Source organism: Chiloscyllium plagiosum, chromosome 14 (assembly GCF_004010195.1).
Source record: "Chiloscyllium plagiosum isolate BGI_BamShark_2017 chromosome 14, ASM401019v2, whole genome shotgun sequence".
NCBI classification, from domain to species: domain Eukaryota; kingdom Metazoa; phylum Chordata; class Chondrichthyes; order Orectolobiformes; family Hemiscylliidae; genus Chiloscyllium; species Chiloscyllium plagiosum.
Window position 1 is genome coordinate 3,571,288 of NC_057723.1, and position 18,886 is coordinate 3,590,173.

The following is an 18,886-nucleotide window of genomic DNA, read 5'->3' on the forward strand; positions in this document are numbered from 1 at the left end:
TAAAACAAAGTCAGAAGTCATGTGATACCAGGTTATAGCCCAACAGGTTGTTTTGAAATCACAAACTTCATTGCCTGACAAAGTAGCAGCCCTCCAAAAGCTTGTGATTTCAGTAAACCTGTTGGACTAAAATAAAAATCAAAAGAACTACAGATGTGGTAAATCAGAAATAAAAACAGAAATTGCTGGAAATGTTCAGTAGGACTGGCAGCATCTGTGCAGAGAAATCAAGAGTTAACATTTCAGGTGATCCTACCTTAGAACAGTTTCACTGGACCTATAACATGAACTCTGATTTCTCTTCACAGATGCTGCCAGTCCAGATAAGCTTTCTGTTTTTGTTTGTGTTGGACTGTAACCTAGTGTCTATGTCCACCCCAGTCCAGCACTGGCACCTCCACATCAAACTAAAACAAAAACTGACACGATGGAGGGGGGATAACAGAGTAGACAGGGAAGTGAAGAAGGATTTTGGTACACTGGTCTTCATCAATCAGGGCATTGAGTATAAAAGTTGGGAAATTATGTTGCAGTTGTACAAGGCATTGGTGAGGCCGCACTTGGAGTATTGTGTTCAGTTTTGGTCACCTTGCTAGAGGAAGGATGTTATTAAACTGGAAAGAGGGCAGAAGAAATTTACAAGGCTGTTGCCAGGACTCAAGGGACTTCGTTTTAGCGAAAGGTTGGTCAAGCTAGGACTTTTTTCTTTAGAGCGTAGGAGACTGTGGGAGGAATCTGATAGAAGTGTATAAGATCATGAGAGGGTGAATGCACTCAGTCTTTTTCCAACTGTTGGGGAATTGAGGACATCAGTTTAAGGTGAGAGGGGAAAGAATAAATGGGACCCTAAGGGGAAATTTATTTCACACAGAGGGTAGTACACATATGGATGGAGCTGCCAGTGGAAGTGGTTGGGCTGAATGGCCTAATTTCTGTTCCTGTGTGCTATTGTGTGCGTGAGTGCCCGCTGCAGGAGTGCAGCAGTGCCTTCCTGCCCTGTCCCGCTGGCCCCGCCCCCCTCCTGGGAGTGGGCGCTCACTGAGGGAGCAGCGTGTTCTTCCCTGGGGGGAAGGCAGGCGCTCGAGCGTCCCTCTCACACACACGAACAAACATCTACAATATTAATACACAATATCTCACCTCCCCTTCCAAGAAGGAAGCGGCATGTCATTAGTATCTCGAAATAAAAGGGTTACGTGAGGCGAGGGAGGGACTCCCCACACAGCGGGCTCGAGTGGGAACCGCAGCCGGCAGCCTGCGCCTAGGCCCCGGGCTCCGGAGGACAGCCCTTCAGCGCTCGCCGGGAGTGGGAGGGGTTTCGATAGAGAAGGACGGCAACAGTCCACAACACCCCTCCGCACTGGGGGAGCAGCCGAATGAGAGACGCCGATCCAACGTTAGAAACGGAAGGGGACTTATTTGAGAGGGAAAAAAAAATTAAATAAGTTCACCACAGGAAGATATATATATAAATAAATAAAGCCATGGAGGGAAGGAATGAGGCTTCAGGTCCTTCCAGGGGGAAGGAGAAGTCTGGTAAGATGAAGAAAAGCCTGGAGGAAGGAGAAAAGAAAACCAAGTTTGTGAGTTATTTCGTTTGTCTTTTCTAATTTTGGGGGCGGGAGAGCAGTGAAGATTCTGGAAGGTTCCACCTTTGTCCGAGTTGTCCTCACCTGCCCGTGCAGGTAGTCGACAGGCCCCTCTCTCCCTCCTGAGCTGAAATAACCGCTGCTCCTGGATGGTCTCTCACCGATTGTGTGTGTGTGGGGTGTGGGGGGGGGTCCTTTTGTTTTGTTTTGTTCAAACACTCTCTCAAGTCACGGCAATGCCTGCTTGCCCATGGTTTGCTTTATTTAAGCGCTCTGGCTCGCCTTTTACAGACGAAGATTTGGGGGGGGGAGCTTTAGTTGAGTTGAGTTGATAATGTGCTGAAGGCAGCACTTCCCGCTTGCAGCAGGTTCGCCTTCTCGCTGCTGACACACTTTCTGCTCAGTCACCCCCCGCACAATTCTTACCAAACTCCGCAGCTCTCTCTCTCTCTCTCGTCCATTCCCATCGGGTCACGACAAACTTCTCCCTTTTAGCATGTTCTGTACTCTCAGGTTTCCGTAGGACCAGGTCACTGCGTTGAATTTAAATTAACGAGCGAGGGTTGTTCTGTGTGTTAAGCGGCACCAAGAAGGGAAGTTTGAGTCTCGAAGTTCTCTCAAGCTTTATGGCTGTTCAGTACCAATTGCATAGTGCACACATGTGGTCCGACCAAATTTAAAAGGGACCGAAAGGCCATGGGTATTTTGAGTACTTTTTGTATGTTTAACAACAGACTTCAGATGTGAATTCCGGTGAGGCAGTCATGTGTGCTGAAGGTAGTGTTGTAACCAGTTGTTCGTTTCACTACATAGACATGTGGCCAGCTGTTTGTTCCGTTGAACACTGCACATATCGTGGGTCAGTGCTCGAAAGTCTTTTGCCCGAAATTTTCCTGCTACTCGGATGCAGCCTGACCTGCTGCGCATTTCCAGCTCTACCCTAGTCTTGACTGTCCTGTTTTATGCCTTTTACTCAGAACTGTCTACAAAACCAAATGTTTACGATTGATGTCTCACTTCACGTTTTGTCTAATGAAAAAAAATCCAAGGGTTGTTATATATGTTGTGTATATATGAAAAATTTTGCAACAAACTTTGCATTGCAATGATCCTGTTTCTTTTGAGGGGCTGCATTTTCACTTCATACCGCAGTCTCTAGTGTCCTCTTCCTCCAATTATTTTTCTCAAATCGTCTTTCATGATAATTATCTCTGGATGTAACTATCTTTGGGTGATAATGCTGGCACAATGAAAATGTTGCTGAGCTGGTTATCTAAAGATCCAAAGCTGGTTATCTGAAGAAGGGCTTATGCCCGAAACGTCGATTCTCCTGTTCCCTGGATGCTGCCTGACCTGCGCTTTTCCAGCAACACATTTTCGTATCTAAAGATCCAGGCAAACACTTTGAGGACATGGTTCACATCCCTCACAGCAGCTGGTGGATTTAAACTTAAAGTCTGGAATTTGAAGCTGGTTTCATTCATAGTGACTGTGGAGTTATTGATTTGTAAAGACCCAGCTGGTTTACTAATATCCTTTTTGAGGAAGGAAATCTATCAGAGTTACCTGTTCTGGTCTACATGTGGAGAAAGTGAGGACTGCAGATGCTGGAGATCAGAGCTGAATTCAGCTCTGGTCTACATGTGGCTTGAGATACAAAGAAATGTTGAGTCTTGATAGACCATTTTCAAGAACCTTTGCGGGGGGCGGTGGGCAACAAATGTTAACCTTGTTAGCAATGCTCTCTTCTCATGAAAGCCTAAAAAAAAGCTATTTGTCGTATTGCTTCTTGTGGGCCATTGGTTTGCATATTTTTTTTTAAAATAAATGTCGCCAGTGTTGGCTGTGTTTCAGAATAAATTGTTATGCAGCCATTTAAGACTGAACATGTAAAATAAATTCAAGTCTTTGTTCGTGGAAAGCTAGTTGGGTCACCTGGGAAGTATTTCCCTTGTTACAGGAGTGACTGAACTTAAAATTGTTTGTTTATTTAATTCAAAGTACTGTACGGAATCCAGATGTTGTGAAAAATGCTGTACAAGTCTTGTGTATGCTATGTTTGTAACTTCATTTTGCAGTTTTGGAGTCATGGAAACAGACCATTTGGTCCAACTTGTCCATGCCAACCAGTTTGTCCGAAATTAATCTCGTCCCATTTGCCAGCATTTGGCCCATATCCCTCTAAAACCTTATTATTCATGTACCCATCCACATGCCTTTTAAATGTTGTAATTGTACCGGCCTCCAGCACTTCCTCTGGCAGTTAATTCTGTGTGCATGTGTGCACACACCACCCATTGTGTGGAAAAGTTGCCCCTTAAGTCCATTTTAAATCCTCCTGCTCTCACCTTAATCCCATGCCCTCTAGGTTTGGACTCCCCTACCTTGGGGAAAAAAGACCTTGTCTATTTACCCCATCCATGCACCTCATGATATTATAAACCTCTATATTGTCACCTCTCAGTCTCCGATGCTTCAGGGAAAATAGCCCTGGCCTGTTCATTCTCCCTATACCTCCAACCTGGCCAACGTCTTTGTAAATCTTTTCTGAACCCTTTCAAGTTCCACAACATTCCTCCTTTAACAGGGAGACCAGAATTGAATGCAGTATTTCAAAAGTGGCCTAACTAATGTCCTGTACAGCCCAATATGGCATCTCAACTCCTGCCCAAAACATCGATTCTCCTGCTGTTCGGATGCTGCATGACCTACTGTGCTTTTCCAGCACCCCACACACTCAACTCCCAACTCCTATACTCCATGCCCTGACCAATAAAAGCAAGCATAACAAACGCCTTCTTCACTACCTTGCCTGCAACTCCACTTTCATTGAACCTGTATCCCAAGATCTTTTTGTTTAGCAACACTCCCCAGCACCCTACCATTAAGTATATAAGTCCTGCCCTGATTTGCCTTTCCAAAATGCAGCAACTCACATTTATCTAAATTAACTTCCATCTGTCACTCCTCGGCCTATTGGCCCATCTGTTCAAGATCTTATTGTCCTCTGAGGTAACCACCTTCATTGACCACCATGGCCCCAATTTTGGTGTCATCTACAAACTTAGTAACCATACCTCCTATATTCACATCCAGATCATTTATATGAATGACAAAAAGCAGTGGATCAAGTACTGATCCTTGTGGCACGCTATTGGTCACTGGCCTCTTTTCGCAAAGACCGTTCCCTCCGTGACTACCTGGTCAGGTCCACGCCTAAGTCCAATTCCTGATGAAGGGCTTTTGCCTGAATCGTCGATTTTCCTGCTCTTCGGATGCTGCCTGAACTGCTATGCTTTTCTAGCACCACTCTAATCTGGAATCTGGTTTCCAGCATCTGCAGCCCTTGTTTTTACCTGGTCAGGTCCACGACCCCCCACCCCCCTTCCTGGCACCTTCCCCTGCCACCACAGGAATTGCAAAGCCCGCACCAATCAACCCCACCTCCCCCTGGCTGAACATTTCATCTTCCCCTTCCCACTCTGCCGAGGACATGCAGGTCCTGGGCCTCCTCCATCCCCACTCCCTCACCACCCGACGCTTAGAGGAAGAGCGCCTCATCTTCTGCCTCTGAACACTTCAACCCCAGAGCATCAATGTGGACTTTACCAGTTTCCTCACTTCCCCTCCCCCCCCACCTTACCACAGTTCCAACCTGTCAGCTCAGCACCATCCTCGTGACCTGTCCTACCTGCCAATCTTCCTTCCCTCCTATCCGCTCGACCCTCCTCTCCGATCTATCATCTTCATCCTCACCTCCATCCACCAATTGCACTTTTGGTTACCTTCTCCCCAGCCCCCCTTTTCCCCCCTCCCTGCCTCATTCCTGATGAAGGGCTTTTGCCCGAAACGTCGATTTTCCTGCTCCTTGGATGCTGCCTGGCCTGCTAGGCCTTTCCAGCACCGCTGTAATCTAGACTCTGATCTCCAGCATCTGCAGTCCTCACTTTCGTCTAGTCCAAAATGCAGCCCTTCACCACCACCCCATCTCTCTCCTACCTTCAAGCTAATTTTATTTCCAAGTGGCTTTTTGGTTATTGATTTGTGCAGTTTTATAGTCAGTGATTCTTGAGGAATGTCCTTGTGAATGTCGTGCTTTAAAACATTGTGTACACTTGCGATTTTGCACCAATGAGGTACGTACAGCCATTGCCTTACGCAGCAACTGTAATTGTAAAGCAAATAATGCACTTCTCAGGTGATATTTTGAATGTAGTTTTATTAACTTCAGTGAAATAATTGCCCTTGGCAGTGGTACAAATGTTTGATTACTTAACTTATTTTGTATTCTTGTTAATCTGTGCTTTGGGGATGATGAAACTGATTGGCAAGATGTCAAATGCAAGTGTAGTTTATTAGTTTTAAGTATAACTTGAACTGTAAATTTTTTGGCTACAAAAGTGGTAGCTAAATTGATTTTTGCACCGAGTGATGCAGCATTGCTTTTTTTCTTTTGCGTGTTGAAATAATAAATTAAATGAGATTGGATGCTTGAAGCAGTCACGTATGTCAAATACTAAAAAATGCTGAGATCAGTGCTACATTTAACATTATTTTGCATGCAGGTTAATGAAGCAGGCTCAATAGAGTATAAAATAAATTATCTTTTGAAACTAAAGTAAATACTTGGTAACAATGACTAAATAGACATCTCTTTCAAAGAGCAGATAGCGCTTAATCGACTGAATTTTCCAAGTTGATAGTTTTCTCAGTACCTTTTTCCTCTAGGTCTGTTGGGAGCATGATTCTGCCCAAGGGTCCTTTACAAATTTTAATCTTAATGCTCATTTCAAGTTTAAGAGCTTACTAGTCTTCCATTATAAACAAACAATGCTGATCTTGCAAATTTGACTTTTCTCCATGTACACTCTCTCTGAACCCAATCGCAAATCTTGGGGTAATTTAGATCCTGAACAGGGATATGTAACAAGCAAAAAAATAAGAAAATGATGTAAACACTGGCATGTCTGGTGGCACTCAAATCCTGCCATGGCAGATGGTGGAATACAAGTAATAAAAACCTGGAATGAAGATTCTAATAATGACCATGAAACCCTACTCGATTGTTAGGAAAAAATCCATCTGGTTCAATAATGTCCTTTAGAGAAAGTAATCTGACGTCCTTACCTGGTCTGACCTCCATGTGGCTCCAGCAATGTGATTGTTCTTAAACTGCTGTCTGGGCATTTAGAGATAGGCAATGAATGCTTGCCTGCACAATGCTGCCCATATATGTAATAAATGAAAAAAATTTTTTTAAAAAGTGACTTACAGCAGTTGCGTTTTGTAGCTGAAATTTTTCTATATCTGCATAAGGTCCACAGTTTATTTAGACCTGATCATAAGCAGGGTGAATTAAGCATATTGTGAACCATGTTGGGATGTACTGAATAATGATTATTTGGAGAAACATCAATGTTTTAGTGCTGTTTGCCATATTTACAAATATGTCCCCAAGAAATATGCCTCTTAAAGTGCAAAATCGGTAAATTGTTCACAAAGTGCTTGTGAAATAGCTATGGTATAACACCATCCTTAATATTATTTCTTCACTTGGTCTTGCTACTGATTTGTATGTGTAGGTGATTTTGTTTTGATTCTGTATAATGTTACATTTTTGCTGCTTTCTTATTCATTCCTCCTCGGTGTATGTGCATCACTGGGAAAGTCAACAATCTGTGATTGCCCTCGAGTGGTTGGTGGTGAGTCCCAAGTTGCCCTTGGTACTTAAGAGGGCAATTGTTAGTTGGCAACATTGCTGTGAATCCAGAGTCACATGTAGACTCTCTAAGGTCAGTGGGTTTCTTCCTTGAAGGACATTAGTAAATCTGATGTGTTTTCACAACAATCCAGTAGTTTCATGACGATTGTTTATGAGAACAGCATTTTATTCCAGATTTATGAATTGAATTTAAGCTTCTCATTCAGCTGCTGCAGTGAGGTTTGAACTCTCGTCTTCAGATTGTTAGTCCAGTCCTCTGGATTTACTAGTTAGGTAATTTTATCATGATATTTCTTTTCCTATCCTTGCGATGTTGATTTAAGTTTAAGCCACATTTTCAGCTATGTATAGACCAGCAAGTGTTTACCTTCATTGGAAGAGGAAGTGAGCATAAACTTTGAGATCAAATTGGCAACAGGTTCAGAATCAAGATGGCCCTCTGAATAACATTGTATGTAAATTGGGTAGCGTAGCTCCTTATTAGAAACTGAAGGGAGCTGCATTGGGGGAAAATTAGTGATCCTTCCGTAGCTGAAGGGAAATGTGCTAATTTGTAGCATAGTCCTAGGTGAATTCTGTATAAAGCTTAATTCAATTTCTCAATTCTTTTGAGCACTTGGCAGACCTTTGGCCTTAATATCAATTTTAATAATTTGAGCTCTTAACTATTAACTTTAATTTTACAAAAAAAGAACTGTGGATGTTGGAAATCTGAAACAAAAACAAATTGCTGGAGAAACTTAGCAGGTCGGGTAGGATCTGTGAGGGGGGGGTAAAAAGCAGAATAAACCTTCAGGTCCAGTGACCTGCTGAGTTACTCCAGCAATTTTTGTTTTAACATTACCCTTTGCTAGTGACCGAAGAATGGGTGTGCCTGTGTTTGTGGTCATGGAGGAGGATAGAATAGGTGTTTTTTGGGGAGGAAACCTGTCATCATCACAGTTCTGCACTGCAGCATCATCGTCCCTGAATTCCTATGTCGCTGCTCTGCTTTGTTAGTTTTTTTTTTGTGCTTTTTATTTCCCATTTCAGCTCTGTCACTTGGTATTGATTTACAAGCTCTTTAATCTTGTAATTTTTTACACCTGTTTTCTTTGATTAAACCTCCTTTTGCCATTCAGTGCATGTCCTTTCTGCTGTTTAAACACGTCCTTTTCTCCATCAAGCCATTTTATTTTGTTTTTTTTCCCCTGTGTGTGGTGTTTGCACACGTTATCTTGCCAAGTGCTGTGTGATCTGCTGACTTTCCAGAGTTCCAAGTTCCTGGAGAAGCCTAACATTGCAGTGTTAGTAGGCTGCAACAAAGCTGTTGTACACGTGTACGCTTGATTCTTAAGCCTTGATCTTGTCATTTCTGCCTTAATACGCTGAATTTCTGTGAATTATGGGGTGAGATGCTTAGAACTTGCTTTGGAGGCTCAATGTTTTTTCAGGATTCTTGATTCGGAAAGTGAAGAACTGAGTTGAGAGTTCCACTTCAGGAAAATGGTACTGAATCAGGCAACTTGCTATTCTATAATGTTAAAAGAAATAACTAGCATTTACATTATGCACTTTAGTACCTCAGGGCCTCCCGTACAGGTCATGATATTGTCACTGTTGTGATGTAGGAAAAGTGGCATCTAATTTGAAGAATTGAATTGAAGAAGAATTGAATCCTTTATTGTCATGTGTATTCAGTATAATATACAGTGAAAAGTTTATACCTTCGCCATGTATCTGTGCCATTCTCATTAACTTAAAGAAAGATAACGAGAGTTCAACCTTTCCTTCGCTGCCACCCGCCATGTGGATGTCAGAGTGGATGCTGGGCTGCACCAGTCTGGGCCATGTGGCTGCCCCAGGATCCCACTCCAGGCTTCAGAGGCCACCGACTCTGTAGCTATGCTGTCTGTGAAAATACTGCAGCTCTGAGCCCCATCAAAGCTGCCTTCCTACCAAAGAGCTCACATTAGAAGGTAGTTTAATGAAAACTAAAAGAACTGAGGGAAAAAAGTTGGATGAAGCGGACAAGCCCTGGCAATGGAGCCTGGATGCTGCCTACTTTGCTGCTGCCATCTGGTTTGTGAAACTTGGTGCACACAAGAAGGGATGAAATGACCAGGTAATTTGTTTCCATGATGTTAGTTGAAGAATAAAGTTTGCTCAGGACTATGAGACAAATTCCCACTCCTGTTTTAAATCTTGCTGCGGGACCTTTATGTCTATTTTTGGATATTTACTGTCGATCCAAAGAGTTGCAGCTCTTGACAGTAAACTGTTCCCTCAGTACTATCAGCCTAGATTTTCCTTCCTTAAATGAGACTTGAACCCTTATCCTTAAGAGAGAGTGCAACCGCTGAACTTGGCACCATTTATAGGAAGGAGAGAAAATCTGTTGTAATCATGAAACACATTTTGCAACAAGCTCTTCATGGTGATGTCATTGTTGATGAGAAATTGGTTTTTCTTCTGCAGCACCTAGGTGAAATAAAGTTCTCAAAGGTCCTTCGAGTGGTGACTGGGGACATGGGAAAGGTGTCTTCCTTTTGGCTGCACTAAAACAGCAGAGCATTGTTCAACTGTAAAGCATTTCAGCATTAGCAGCGTTCTTTCAGAATCTGTATCACAAAGGAAATGTGAATGACACCTCAGTAGTTTTACCTGTTGCTTTGCAGTGTCAATGTGTTGAAAGAGGGCGAACCTGATATACTACAGAATTAGAGTGAAATTGAGCTGTGACATTAGCAGATATATCATGAGTTTACTTACGAAGTTATTGTCTGTTTTAAATGGAGTCTTTTTTTTTATTTGAAATCTAACACCCTTCATTTTCGATTGCCTGCCTCTGACACACCACCAGAATAAAGCAAATCAAAATCATGAGTAGCATTTTCCATAATTGAGCTTGTGCATTATTTCCTTGACTAGCAACAAGGATAACTCGGGGATAGCAACGGGGTGTCTTGGTGGCTCAGTGGTTAGCACTGCTGCCTCACAGTGCCAGGGATCCAGGTTCCAGTCCACCCTCAGGTGACTCTCTATGTGGAGTTTGCATATTACTCCTGCGTCTGCATGGGTTCCTCAAGGTGCTCTGGTTTCCTCCTACAGTCTAAAGAAGTGCAGGTTAGAGTGGATTAGCCATGCTAAATTGTCACATAGTTGTTCAGGGATGTTAGCCATGGGAGGTGCCAGATTATACAGTAGTGTGTATGTGGGGGGGGGAAGATATAATCTTCAGGTTGGTGTGGACTTAATGGGCTGAATTGCATGCTTCTATACTGTGTAGGGATTCTATGAATGTCAGCCTAAGCTATGGGACTCTGAGGTTAAGTCGGTGCCACTTGTCAGGTCTATTATGAGACCATAGAAAAGAATATAGCTGTGGCATGGTGGCTCAGTGGTTAGCACTGCTCCCTCATAGTGCCATGGATCTGGGTTCGATTCCCACCTTGGGCGACCCTCTGTGTGGGTTTCCTCCCACGATCCAAGGGTGTACAGGTCAGGTGAATTTGCTCTGCTAAATTGCTCATAGTGTTAGGTGTATTAGTTGGGGTAAATATAGGGTGGGGGAATTGGTTACTCTTCAGAGGGGCTGTGTGGACTTGTTGGGCTGAATGGCCTGTTTCCATACGGTATGGGTGGCTCAGTGGTTAGCACTGCTGCCTCACAACACCAGAGTCCCAGGTTTGATTTCAGCCTCTGGCTACTGTCTGTGTGGAGTTTGCACCAGTGTCTGCGTGGGTTTCCTCTGGGTGCTCCGATTTCCTCCCACAGTCCAAAGATGTGCAGGTCAGGTGAATTGGCCATACTCAATTGCCCATAGTGCTAGATGCATTAGTCAGGGGGAAATGGCTATGAGTGGGTTACTCTTCAGAGGGTCAGCGTGGACTGGTTGGGCCGAAGGGCCTGTTTCTACAGTATAGGGAATCTAATCTAATCGCACTTCCCAACTCTTATTTTTCTTTCCCCCAGTTTGCTGAATATTCCATAAGTTTTAATAGATTCCTCAATCAGCTGCATTCTATTTGATGCAGTGGCTAGCATTCATGCCTCTGAGCTTATGACTCAGGTTCAAGTCCAAGTCTATATAGCCAAGGCTGGTGTGTTTGTAGCCAAACATGGTGATTACCAAACCTGCAAGTCCTTCCAATGTGGCTAACATAGATGGTAATAGTGCAAGAGTCTCCTGGTCAGTTATGCTTGATTGAAGTGGCGCTCATAAAGCTGTAACCTCTGGCTTTAAGTTTGTGACCTGTTTCAAGATAATGAGCGACTCCGAACAGGCTCAGCATGTGATTTGTCTCCCTCTGGCATCTTCTAATGCAGAAAATTATCAAAGTTTGATTCTCCATTCTACTGTTTCAGCAATTTCTTGCTGCTTTTCAGTGGATCGGAAAGTAAATAGATTACCAACAAACTGGGCATCTCTATGTGTGGTTCTAGGTATTAGCATGCTGAATGGCATCATTTGGTTAAACAAGTCTTTAATATGCAGAATTGGTATGAGCTACCTCTGCTATATTAAAAGCTGATGATAATTACCAAATGTATATCCTAGTATAGAATTGTATTTGATTCTGGTTCTATGGGTCTAAAACTTGAGGGCGTTTGTAGGCCATAGCTGATTAGTGTTGCACTGAATGACATTATTTCTGGTCAAACTTGATTTTCAGCATTGCAGAATAGCTGATTGTTCAGTTACGTGGAGCGATAACCTTTTGTAGAACGCTGCACGTACGACTTATTGGCTTTGAATGCTGCACTTTCTTTACTGTTAAATTTGAAATGATTTCCCCTACTCCACTCTGTCTTTCTCCCTTCCAATCTAACTATCATCACCCTCCTTTTCAGAAATTCTAACTGTTAACTGAGTTTGGAGAGTTAACGAGGCAGTAGATTAGATTACTTAGTGTGGAAACAGGCCCTTCGGCCCAACAAGTCCACACTGACCCTCCGAAGAGCAACTCCCCCAGATCCGTTCCCCTACATTTACCCCTTCACCTAACACTACTGGCAATTTAGCATGGCCAATTCACCTAACCCCCACATCTTTGTGACTGTGGGAGGAAACCAGAGCACCCGGAGGAAACCCATGCAGACAGTTGCCCAAGGCAGGAATTGAACCCGGGTCTCTGGTGCTGTGAGGCAGCAATGCTAACCACTGTGCCACCTACTAATGTACACATTACATCAGTGTGTTACACATTACAGAGTTGTACCATCCTCCTTAAGTGGATTTCATCATTTAAACCATGTTATTCAGATTTCTTGTCTCTGGTTCTCGCTGAAATCAAACTCACAAATGGCATGCTCTGTAATAATGCCTGTGGTGTGTTATTTCTTTGATCATCAGTCCATCCTCCTTTACTCGACTGCTCCATTTGCTGGAAAGTGATTGGCTGTCCTGTCGCTTGATTGTTAGTGTTTTCTCTTTCTGTCTTTGCATCACCTCAGAAAGCCTCCTAAATAAAGAAATTTAATCACCCTGTTCAGACATATTATGACATACCTTTTGGAGAAAGTACAACTTGAACCCAGGCCTTTGGCCTAGAGCTAAGGGTGCTGCCATTCCACTGCAAGAACCTTTCTAAAATAAGTCCTTGATTTGGAAAACTGTTGCATCACTTCTTCTCTACTTGCGCCTTCTTGAACTACAGTTAAAGCAAAAACAATTATTCTCCCACGAGATTTTAAGTTTCGGACGAATGAGAACTGCACTACTAGATGGTTTTTGTAAGAAAGAAATGTGTACATCACAGAATTACAGAAGTGTTATGCACGGATGTAGGCTATTCAATCCATTGGAAAACCAGCGCAAATACAACCAGTGCAAATGACCCTGTGCCATCCTTAGACAAGTTCCTATTTTAATAATTATCTTGTCATTTGAAGGTAGCTTTGATGGGGAAAACAAGTCACCACTTACGTAGTGACCTTCAGTAAGATTAAAGATGCTTGCTCGTTCTGTGTGAGTTAATACTTTGTTCCTAAGGGAGTGGACATCTTGTCGGACAATTAATATTGTAGTATCAGTATTGAATTCTCATTACAGGAATAAGCAGTAGGGACTGGAGAAGGTTAGTGCAATCAACTCCCATGAGTCGAAAATGGGGCTGGAAAGAGACTGAGATTACTTTATGACAGATAGCAGTGGCAATGGTATTGGCTAGCCATTTTGGAAGTCGGTTGATGTCACCTGAAACGTAATTTCTGTTTTTCCCCTCAAGCTTTTCAGGCAGTTTCTGCTTTTCAACTTCAATTTGAGCATCATTAATAAATGCTTTTTGATTTTGGAATTTGCCTATTCTGGAGTAGAGACAGTCCACTCAAAACAGTGGGACAACAGAAAGTGAAAGTTAACAAGGGACTGGATCGAAGTGAGATGGAGCAGGACGTAGGAAAATTATTTTGAGTGAGAGATGTGAGCTACCTATAGGGGAAAAACATAATATGATTGTAATGTCCATGGTGCAGAATAGGTTTAGATCAATTTCTGTTATTCCAATTTGTTTTACATCTCCAGTGCTGAAGCGAATTTGCGCTCAGTTTCTCAGTTTCTATCAACTGAACAGGCTTTTTTTTTTATTTGAACCATGATAATGGTGTTCAACGGACTGTTCTGTAGTGTGACCATGTGCACAATTTCTGCACAATGATTGGATTGCATTCAAATAGGAAATCCAAGTTCAGATTTTTTTCATTTCCTTGTTTCAGCTTAGTCGTGCTCAGGATAGTTGCTGGAAAAATATTATGATACAATCCATCGCAGGAACAGGCCTTCGGGGTCCTGAAGAAGGGTTACACCTGAAACGTTGACTTCCCCTTCACCTGATGCTGCCTGTCTTGCTGTGTTCTTCCAACTGCCTGCTTGTCTATCTTTGACCTACCGAGACTGCATCGATTCCTAATCCCGATTTCAACCTGCTACTTATTGCCCACAAGTGATTCCTAACCCTCTGTTCATCTCCTGTGCCCATGTCTATCAAGATATGCCTTAAATGTTAGTAATGTGTCTGCTTCCATCACCCCCACTGGCAGTGTGTTCCAGGCATCCACCGTCTGTGAAAAGTTTTTTTCCATGCTTGTCCCCTTAACTTTCCCTCTCTCACCATGAACCTATGCCCTGTGGTAACTGACCTCTCCACCCTGGGGTAAAGGCTTCTGACTACCCATCCTCTCTATGCTTGCCATTTTATAGACCTCTATCAGGTCACCCTCAGCCTCTGGCATTCCAATGGAAACAATCCATGTTTATCCAACCTCTTTTCATAACTAAAACACTGGTTTTGGTTAAGAAAAACGAGGAAGCATATGTCCGGTATAGGCAGGATAGATCGAATGAATCCTTCGAAGAGTATAAAGGCAGTAGGAGTATTCTTAAGAGAGAAATCAAGAGGGCAAAAAGGGGACATGAGATAGCTATGGCTAATAGAGTTAAGGAGAATGCAAAGGGTTTTTACAAATACATTAAGGACAAAAGGGTAACTAGAGAGAGAATAGGGCCCCACAAAGATCAGCAAGGCAGCCTTCGGTTGGAGCCACAGGAGATGGGGGAGATACTAAACGAGTATTTTGCACCAGTGTTTACTTTTGAAAAGGACATGGAAGGTAAAGAATGTAGGGAAATAGATGGTGACATTGAAAAAATGTCCAGATTACAGAGGAGGAAGTGCTGGATGTCTTGAAAGCATAAAGGTGGATAAACCCCCAGGACCTGATCAGGTGTACCCGAGAATTCTGTGGGAAGCGAGGGTAATCATAGGTGAGGTTCTGGAAGACTAGAGGTTGGCTAACGTGGTGCCACTGTTTAAGAAAAGGTGGTAAGGACAAGCCAGGGAACTGTAGACCAGTGAGGCTGATGTCAGTGGTGGGCAAGTTGTTGGAGGGAATCCTGAGAGACAGGATGTACATGTATTTGGAAAGGCAAGGACTGATTCAGGATAGTCAACATGGTTTTATGCGTGGGAAATCATGTCTCTCAAACTTGATTGAGTTTTATTGAAGAAGTAACAAAGAGGCTTGATGAGGGCAGAGCGGTAGATGTGATCTATATGAACTTCAGTAAGGCATTCGACAAGGTTCCCCATGGGAGACTGGTGAGCAAGGTTAGATCTCATGGAATACAGGGAGAACTCGCAATTTGGATACAGAACTGGCTGAAAGGTAGAAGACAGAGGGTGGTGGTGGAGGGTTGTTTTTCAGACTGGAGGCTTGTGACCAGTGGAGTGCCACAAGGATTGGTGCTGGGCCCACTACTTTTCATCATTGATATAAATGATTTGGATGTGAGCATAACAGATATAGTTAGTAAGTTTGCAGATGATACCAAAATTCGAGGTGTAGTAGACAGCGAAGAAGGTTACCTCAGATTACAATGCGACCTTGACTAGATGGGCCAATGGGCTGAGAAGTGGCAGATGAGTTTAATTCAAATAAATGTGAAGTGCAGCATTTTGGGAAAGCAAATCTCAGCAAGACTTATACACTTAATGGGAAGGTCCTAGGGAGTGTTGCTGAACAAAGAGACCTTGGAATGCAGGTTCATAGCTTCTTGAAAGTGGAGTCGCAGGTAGATAGGATGGTGAAGAAGGTGTTTGGTATGCTTTCCTTTATTGGTCAGAGTATTGAGTACAGGAGTTGGGAGGTCATGTTGCGGCTGTACAGGACATTGGTTAGGCCACTGTTGGTATACTGCGTGCCATTCTGGTCTCCTTCCTATCGGAAAGATGTTGTGAAACTTGAAAGGGTTCAGAAAAGATTTACAAGGATGTTGCCAGGATTGGAGGATTTGAGCTATCGGGAAACGTTGAATAAGCTAGGGCTGTTTTCCCTGGAGCATCTGAGGCTGAGACGTGTCCTTGTAGAGGTTTATAAAATCATGAGGGGTATGAATAGGATAAGTGGACAAAGTCTTTTCCCTGGGGTGGAGAGCCCAGAACTAGAGGGTTTAGGGTGAGGGGGGAAAAATATAAGCGACCTAGGGAGCAACTTTTTCACTCAGAGGGTGGGATGTGTGTGGAATGAGCTGCTAGAGGAAGTGGTGGAGGCTGGTACAATTGCAACATTTAAAAGGCATTTGGATGGGTATATGAATAGGAAGGGTTTGGAGTGATATGGGCCGGGTGCTGGCAAGTGGGACTAGATTGGGTTGGGATATCTGGTCAGCGTGGATGCGTTGGACCGAAGGATCTGTTTCCGTGCTGTATATTTCTCTGACTCCAGATCAGGCAACATCCTGGTAAACCTTCTCTGCGTCTCTACAAAGCACCCATGTCTGTCTGGCAGTGTAGTGAGTGGAACTGCATGCAATATTCCAAATGTTGTCTACTGAATTGAGATTTTCTCAATCAGTGCAAACTGTGCCTGAAATCAGGCACTTCCCTGATCTTGGATCAGAATAGAGCAAGTTGGAAACATTGTGTCTGCAAGAGAAACAGAGTGAACCTTTCGGGTTGATAACCATTTGTCAGTACAGATAGTTGTTACAGATGAGGAAATTACAAGCAAGTATAGGTGACTTGTACTCTGTACCACTAGTCTGTTTATTGATTTGGCAGCAGGTTGCAGTTAGCTACATGCTCCTATGCAAGAGATGAAGTTTAAAAAATAAACTTTCTCAGAATTGCTACTGTGCTGAATGAGTGCTTTTGAAATTGTATTTGCATTGGTTTTCGGAACATATTAATATAGTGCTAATCTTTTGCCCTATTCTGTAACCCTGCACACATTTTATTTAAATAATCATCCAATGCTATCTTGAATGCCTCAATTGAACCTGCTTCCACTGCCCTTCTAAGTAGTGCATTCCATACTCTAACTACTCGCTGTGTGAAAAACATTTTTAATGCTTCTAACTCTTCTCCTCTTGTCATTCCCATTTCCCAGAAAAACAGTCCCCCTTCTCTCTGGACTTTACACTAATGATAGGAGATAATAGGCATAGAGAGGGTGTTTGCTCGTGGGGCAATCTAGAGTGAGGGGTCATAATTTTGGAATAATGGGTAGCAGATTTAAAATGTGGTTAAGAAATGACTTTTTTTCAAAGCTTATGAATCTGAGATTCGTTATCCTAGAGTGTGATGAACGTCAAAATATTGAGTAGATTTAAGGAAGAGATAGACATATTTTTAATTAGTACTGTGTTGAAGAATGGCAGGATAGTGGATGGGAAGCAGAGATTAGATCAACCATGATTGTATGAAATGGGTGAGCAGGCCTGAGGGGCTGAATTACCTACACCTGTACCTAGTTATTGTGTTCTCCAATCTTTCCCCAGAACTGGAGTGTCTCATCTCTAGAACCATTCTCATAGACTAATTCTTCACCGTCTTCAATACATTCATATCATTTGTGTTTTGTGGCACTGAGAACTGTATTACATACTCCAGCTGAGGTCTAACCACTGTCTTAACTAAGTTCATCATAATCTCCCTTCTTTTGTACTCCATGCTACTATTTATGAAACCTGGAACACTATATTTTTTTACTAGCTCACTCTACCTGTCATACCACTTTGATTCAACTACGTGCATTTAAAGCCAGGCTTTTCTTCTCTTTCACACCCCTTTAGAATAGTAACTTTTATATTACATTTTCTCCACGTTCTTTGCACGAGAGTGCACAGCTCACATTTTTGTGCATTGAATTTCCTCTGCCACTTTTCTGCCCACATCACTAACATGTTAATGTCCTTTGCATTTCTACACAGTCCTCCTAATTTCTCTTCACTTTGTCATCAGCAAACTTTGAATTGGTCCCTTGCATACCAAATTCTAGATCATTTATAAATAATCAGGAAAAGGAAGGGTCCACATCTGACCACTGGGCAACCCCACTACAAACCTCCTTACAGCCCAAAACATACCCAATAATTAGCATTCCCCTTTTTTATCCTTCTGGCTATGTGGGCCACTGAGGGCCAACTTTGAGAAGTGCTGATATCAACCTCTGTGCATGGAACCTTGGAATGGTTGCATGTGCTTACAGTCATGTAGCTTAGGAGACAACATAGTTAAAAAACTATTATAATTTGCTTCCTATTCAGTGATAACGTCAATGTTATTTTTACTTTTATTCCATGAGCTTTGACCTTTTCTTCAGTCTGTGCGGCACTACATTGAGTGCCATTTGCATTCAGATTTGTCAATGGACTCATGCAGACAAATGAATCGGCAGCAAGAATTGGCCATTTAGACATTGAACAGTTCTGTCATTTGCTCATGGTTGATCTGATTCTGGCCTGCTTTCATGTCTAGCCTTGGAAACGTCACAAGTCATGTGAAAGGAAGCATAATGAGGAAAATTTGGAAGTAAGAGATATACATGATATTTATTTCGTTTGTCATCACGACTGAATTGCATTCTATTTTCTAAGTAGTTGAATAGTTTTATTTCCATTTCCTGTTCCTATGATCTGTTCATAAAATGTTAATCTGTATCAATCAGGATCATCAACTTGAAATGTTAACCTAGTAATTTCCTTCTCAGATGCTACCTTGCCAGCTGAGCATTTTTAGCATCATTGCACTGTAAATATTTCTGCTAATTGGTAGAAAAATAATAATACTGTATTTTAAGTCAAGAATGGTACAAT

At 42.6% G+C, this 18,886-nt stretch overlaps 1 protein-coding gene across 1 annotated transcript in view; it reads left to right on the forward strand.

The window, feature by feature from the left end:
* Positions 1-1,229: 1,229 nt before the first annotated feature.
* LOC122556419 (protein diaphanous homolog 1-like) overlaps positions 1,230-18,886 on the forward strand; it is a 350,992-nt gene continuing 333,335 nt past the window's right edge. The window contains 1 exon segment of the mRNA XM_043703032.1: positions 1,230-1,583. Coding sequence (XP_043558967.1) covers positions 1,485-1,583 — 99 coding nt within the window. The 5' untranslated portion in view covers positions 1,230-1,484.